We start from the raw sequence: 6948 nt of genomic DNA on the forward strand, positions 1-6948 counted from the left end.
ATATGGATATTACTCTACTACAACATTTCCACATCCCAGGCACATATAAAAAACTATCATAAAAGGAATATCAATCTATTAAATTAAGTAGTTTGCAAGTGGATTGCACTGTAAGTTTAAAATTACTTGCATTAGCATCTCAAACACCACCCTGTGAGAAGGCATTTTCAGAGGTATAATCATGTCCTAAAACTGCCACATTCATTCAAGGCTGCCACAATACAGTGAGTAAACCAAAATGTGGAACTTACCTTATTATAAATAAGAGGCAAATTGCAGGCACTTTTCAGCTTGCAGCTGTCTAGCATAGTTGATTAGAAAGAAAAAAACATCTTTCACTCCAGCGAGAGAGACGCATATTCAGGCTTTCCGTACTGAATCCCAGCAAGGGAGGCCATCCGCCTCCCAGACTAGTAGCTGCTTCTTCGCAGAGAGCACTTGCTGCTCTGAACTGCAGCGACTTAGAATGAAAGTAAGAGGAACCCGTCATGTTTAAATACCGTTGCTTCACGTTCACAGGATATGACTCAACTCTCTCTCAAACCAGTAGGGGTAGAGTTTCCCTTCAAAAACTGTTAGATTATATAACAAACATCACACTGGAGGGGTCCTAAAGTGTTTATAAATTAACACTTAAAATTTCACCTGTTAAACATACATTTTTTTTTAGTATTTAACCTCTTCCCTGTGGCACATGCCACAAACAGAAATGAGAATACTAAATGGCACAAAGAAAAATTATTCTGCTTGATATCTGCAGTGGATTCATTTAAGGTTATTAAATGTGTGTGAACTTATCGACATCTTCCTCACAGAGATATAAAAAAAGGCACCTTAAAGTCACACACATTCTGTTCAGTGAAAAGGTAACGTGTAGAATAAAACTATATTTTAATGTGTAAGAGGTAGCAATTCTATACAACACAATAGCATCTCCTTGACTAAGTAGAGAATTGGAAATAGATCTTCATGGCTTGCTCTTGCTGATCCCCACAGAAATCTTGTCCCACGCTGTCATTACCTTGTGATGCTCCCTCTGCCTACCTCTCCAACTCCAAGCTCTCCTTCATCTGTTTCGTGAACATTTCTGAAGGAATATGACTAATGCCACAACTCCTCTAGTAAATGTAACAAATTTCTGTGCTTTCTCTCATCTCTTAAATCTGAGCCATATTAAGCTTGATCACACATTGAATCATTATATTTGGACACCTCAGTCAATAAATATAACAGACTTACACCCTTGCAGAAAAATCTACTACATAAATTTAATTGCCAACATCATCATCAAGGACAAAAAGATAAAAGAATATACACATGTCAATAATAGCAAATAGACTGAAACTATCTATACCAGACTGTTCAATATAAAGTGAACCACATATGTAACTTTAAAAATTTTAGTGGTCATATTAAAAGAGTAAAAAGAAACTTGTAAAATTAATTTTAATGTTTACCTCAATATATCTAAAATATTACAATTTCAACATGTAATAAATATAAAAATTAAATATTTCACAATTTTTGTATTAGTCTTAGAGATCTGATGTGGATTTTACATTTACGGTACATTTTAATTGGAACTACCTACATCTGACTGCTCCATAGCCATACATGGCTGGCAGCGACCATCTTAGACAGCATAAGTCTAGAGCTTAGGGTTCATTCTTAGTCCTCAGGTTGTAGTTCAGATAGTCTCTCTTCAGAGAGGTCTTCCCTCCCATCTTACCTGAATTGACCTTGCCCAATTACTGTCTCATGATCCTCTTTATTTCCTTCACAGTGCATCAGTCTGGAATTTTCTCCTTTACTCATTTGTTTACTTACTTATAACTAGAGGCCCAGTGCACGAAATTCTTGCATGGGTAGGGACCCTAGCAGTTGCCAGATGCCAGCCAGGGCTTTCCTTCATTCCACACCGCCCTCTGGTGGTCAGCACATGTCATAGTGAGCTATCAAACTCCAGGTTGGTCAAACTCCCGAGGGGACACTTTGCATATTAGGCTTTTATATATATAGTTATGTCCCCCTTAATAATAATGTAAGAAAATAATGTAAAATATTGATATAGACAATATTTTATCCCCAGCCTCTGGCACAGCAGAATTTAATAAGTACTGTTTTATAAATGAATAAATAAAATATAGGATTTGTGCTATAATTTGCCAAATGATCTATCATATCACCGAATTTTTAGCAAAATATTATATAATACTTTTCTGCATTGAAAAATTACCTCTTTTTATAATGTTAATGATCCTCAATCTATAACATGCTTTATTTTCATGTACAATATTACATAAGTATACTTGTTTTATTACTCTACAAAAGATTTGGAAAGATACTTATAAGCATACGTTGGTCCTTATGACATAAGTCTGGATACCAAAAGGATGTCTATTTTTCTCCTACTCACAAAAACATAAAATATTACCTATAAGACATTTGTAGGGAACATTGATATATTTGCCTGACCAGCATATGTGCTTCCTCCTCATGTTATCATCACCTCATTTTTATCTGGCAAAACACCCACTCTTCCCTCCTCAATTCACGTGTTTTGGGCTATGTTGAATTGGCCCCAGAAGCGGTTATGTGACCCCTGCCTAATCAATCAGTGTATACTATCCACAGAGCCACAGTAATAGGGTCAAGAATGGGCATGTGACTCAGCTAATTCAGGGAGAGCCAACCCCTCCACTTTTGCTAATGTTTGGTAAAAAGTTGTAAAGTTTGTAGAACATAAGCCTGGAATTGCTGGTTGATATATTTGCTACCACATGAAGTGAGGTTGTCTGAAAATGAAGCCAATCCAGAATAAAACAAAGGCAAAGATGTAAAAGACATATTCCAAGCAACACAACTGTAGTTCCTACAACTGGCCATGTACTAAGTCATATCCATCCTCTACTGTAATGATGGATGTGCTAGAATGTGTGCTGCAGAATTTTATGTAATAGTGAGAAACTGCAACTGCAATAGGCCATGGAGAGTGGAAGAGTTAAATAAAAAATGGGTTAACCATACTACAGAATATTATGGAGCTATTAAAAAAAAACACCAGGTTATCTAGATGCACTGACATGCAAAGCTCCCTAAAAAAATTTACCCATTTAAATGGAAATAACATGCATGTTGCAGAAAAATACATCATCCCAGTTAATGGTACCTACATTTTTATATGTAAATTCATGGAAAAGGCCCTGGATGAGTGCACACCAACTGTGGTCAAGTGGTTATGTCTTGGAAAGAAATCTGAAATAAGAAAGTGATGGAGGACCAATATTGCTCAGTGTATTACCTATTACACAAATCTTACAAAATTAAATGAATTCATGAATTATCCAAGTAGTTTGAGAAAATATGTTACTCTTTAAAATAAAATAACTAATATTTTATACCTCCATATTGCACTACATTATTCTCACTCTAAAGGGACTACTATTCAGTGTTATTTTTTCAAAAACAATGTAACAAATAAGAGTGCTCTTCTCTGCCCCACTGTCTCCATTCTTTACCAGCCCAAATTTATGTATTCTTTGGTCTTTTTCTGGCTAAAGGATTTGCCAAGAGAGAGACAAAGATAGGACAGAGAGAGACAGGAACAGACAGCAAGCTGCATTAAAATCTCCAATGTACCTTCTAACATTGGCCAAGGTCTTCAATTTTTTTTTCTTGGCCTTCTGAAAGCTCTTTTATTGACTTCAATAAAATATAGCTTGGATTTATTCAACTGTCAACATAACAGCCAAATGTGTATAAAATATGTCTTATATTAATTGTTAGTCCTGAATAGGAGTAAATAAACTTGCTTATTATCAATTCTCTGAAAAACTTCTCCTCTCTAAATTGAGCACAATTGCCTTCCTAATTAACATAAAATCAAAATCTTTTGCTGCTTTTTTGGCTTGCACTAGTCCTCCAAAATCTTCTTCACATTATCTTTGATATATGCATACCACCTCATACTTCTGTATTTCCCTTGATTTTTACAGCATTTCCTCTTTAAAACTTACACAGCTAAAGATGCTTAGGTCTGAGGTGGGAATCAGGGTCCTTTTGATTTTTAGTAGAGCTAATCAGAATTTGAATTTACACAGTAATGACAAACTGATGAGTTTGTCGAGCAATACCTGCTCTACTTTATTCTTGAAGCCCACTTATCCTAATATATTAAACCTCCTGTCTTTTTAAAAAATTTATGTTTGTTGATTTCAGAGAGGGAGTGGGAGAGTGAGACAGAAACATCAAGGATGAGAGAGAATCATAGATCGGCTGCCTCCTGCGCACCCCTTTACTGGAGATGAAGCCTGAATCCTGGGCATGTTCCCTGACCTGGAATCGAAGTGTGACTTCCTGGTTCATTGGTTGACGCTCATCCAGTGACCCACACCAGCCCAGCTTAAACCTCCTGTCCTAAACATCCTAATATCTTAAAACTCCAGAGTCTGTTGACTTTCTCCTTTCATTCTTGCCTCCACTTAAAACATTAACGTTACGCCAAGTTTCCTTCAGATTTTCTGAAGAAGTAAAATATTACAAATACAATGGAAAGCCCCAGATTCCCCTCTCTATTCCATCTCTTTCCTTCCTCTCCAATGGTAAACACTCTCCGGGCTTCAAAAATAGAAAACAAAACAAAACTCTCCAGGGTTATAGAGTATGAGATATACTAGTAGTAAGATCTACAACTGACATTCCTGTTTTTTCAAGCATATTTCTTTTTTCAAATAGATCACTCATAAACTAATCCTAATTTATTTAGAAGATTAATAAAAATTAAGGGGCTAATTGTTCATTTGTGAAAAAAATGCTTCCTTGAGAAACAAATTGATTTTTACAATCAGAAATTCAATTACACAATGACATTGTCTCCACTCATTAGAGACAAAGTTTAAAAAATAGCCAGTAGTTCCTAGGAATCATAACAAATGGAATATATTCCTGTATCCATTATTATTTATAACACTGCCACTAAAAATAAGCTCTTGTTCCTTGAAAAAATTCCATGGTAAAACATTTGTAAACCAAGCATCTAAATTCATCTGTTTAATAAATATGATGTTCACATTATGCTTCTGTCAGTGTAGGAAATATCTATAGCCTTTTTAAAAGTATAGACTATGGGGGTCCTTAATATTCTTCATCCAGGAACAGAGAAGGGTGGCCAGCAGCATCACATATTTCCTGAGGAAAGATTTAGGGAATCCCATTTCTTCGAAGCTATGAACTTTACACTTCAGTCTTCCTATCACTGTAACCCTTTGGACATACAAACTAAAATGTGTTCTCAATACTTGGGGGGGACATTGAAATGAACCTTGAAATGAGAAGATAAAACTACCATCAAAGAATTAAACTTTGAAATAATAATACAGTAGGTCAGAGCATATCGATAAATGAAGGCAACTTTAATTGTCAGAATGATGCAAACTCAAAGGCCTAGACCTGTATGCTATGGGTGTACTGCAAGAATTTTTAAAACATGCCATACCTGACTATTTAGTTAGGAGCACTGATCTCTTTTCCTTAGATCGTCAAATAAAAAAAAATGACAACAGCCAACACAACAATAGCCATTCAATGTGAATGAATCAAATTTGTATCTATTTTTTGTCAAATCAGCAAAAAATATGTTTTTGATGTGCCATAGAACTTTAGTAATTAGTTTATGTGTGCCATGAGATAGAAAGGTTGAAAATCGCTGGCCTAGAGGCATGTACAGTACCAGTAAGTAATGCAGATCAATGTCTTGGACCTGGTGGGAACCACAGTGAACCGAAAGAAGGGTAGCACTCAAGCCTCATGTAAAGGGGACAGCCTCTACCCAGCTCCAGAGAAGTGACCTGGAAGGCCCAGGTAGGTCAGCTCTCTGGATTTCTCAAAAGAGGCTAGAGATCTGGGTTGTTATGTGCATACTCAGAATTTTTAAATCTTAGTCTTTATACAGTGTAAGAGACAAGCAAAAGCATTTGAAGGCCATATGTGCTCTGTGGACAGCCAGTCTTGGACTTGGGCTGAAATAATACAACCTCTAGCATGGAAAGAATCTGATAGAAAGACAGAGTCCAGACAAGAAAATAAGTACATAGCACTCTCTGAAGCAAGCATAGGCAGTGGTCATTGAAACGCTTGGAGACATGCTCTGGGCTGGTGGCATGTCCCTTTTTACTGCAGATCTGCCTCTGATTCCATTAAACCTGTGAGTCTAAGAACAAACTGCCCTTCTGATTCCACACTCACCAAGCTGCTTCTGATTAGAAGTTGGTATCTTGTCTAAATGCTTTCAGGGAGAACTTGCTGGAAATTTGAGGGACTTGAGGCACAACTGAGCAGCTATGCTTCATTATCTATATATATAAAAGCCTAAGCAACCAAAAGACTGAAAAACCAGTTGACCGGTCGCTATGATGCTCACTGACCACCAGGGGGCAGATGCTCAATGCAGATGCTGCCCCCTGGTGGTCAATGAGCTCCCACAGCGGGAGCACTGCTTCACTGACTGACGGGTGCCAGATGCCATCCCCTGAGGGGTCCCAGATTGTGAGAGGGCAGAGGCCAGGCTGAGGGACCCCACCAGTGCACAGTAAATTAATAAACTGACAGCCTGGTTAGAGAGGTGGCCTGCTTACAGGCAAAAATGGGCAGGGTGGGAGCACGAGCTATCAGGCCTGAGCAGTTTCACTTCTTTTTTTTTCTTTATTGATTAAGGTATTACATATGTGTCCTTATCCCCTCAATACCCCCCATCCCCCACTTGTGCCCTCACATCCCTAGTGTCTGTGTCCATTGGTTATGCTTATAGTCCTTTGGTTGATCTCTCCCCTTACCCCCACCCTCCCCTACCTTCCCTCTGAGGTTTGACGGTCTGATCGATGCTTCTCTGTCTCTGGATCTGTTTTTATTCATCAGTTTATGTTGTTCATTATATTCCACAAATGAGTGAGA

General features: G+C 37.5%; 1 protein-coding gene across 13 annotated transcripts in view; it reads right to left on the reverse strand.

Annotated features, from left to right (window-relative positions):
- The window catches only part of MCTP1 (multiple C2 domains, transmembrane 1), a 448818-nt gene that overhangs the window by 309875 nt on the left and 131995 nt on the right, over positions 1-6948 (reverse strand). For 11 of the 13 annotated variants that reach the window (XM_014543979.1, XM_014543978.1, XM_014543977.1 and 8 more), the window contains exon 1: positions 252-456. The exons of the other annotated variants lie outside the window; for them this stretch is intronic. In XM_014543979.1, coding sequence (XP_014399465.1) covers positions 252-308 — 57 coding nt within the window. In that variant the 5' untranslated portion in view covers positions 309-456. Of the gene's footprint in view, positions 1-251; positions 457-6948 lie in introns of those variants that run through there. 13 annotated transcript variants of the gene reach the window in all.

Source organism: Myotis brandtii, unplaced genomic scaffold (genome assembly GCF_000412655.1).
Source record: "Myotis brandtii unplaced genomic scaffold, ASM41265v1 scaffold344, whole genome shotgun sequence".
NCBI lineage: Eukaryota > Metazoa > Chordata > Mammalia > Chiroptera > Vespertilionidae > Myotis > Myotis brandtii.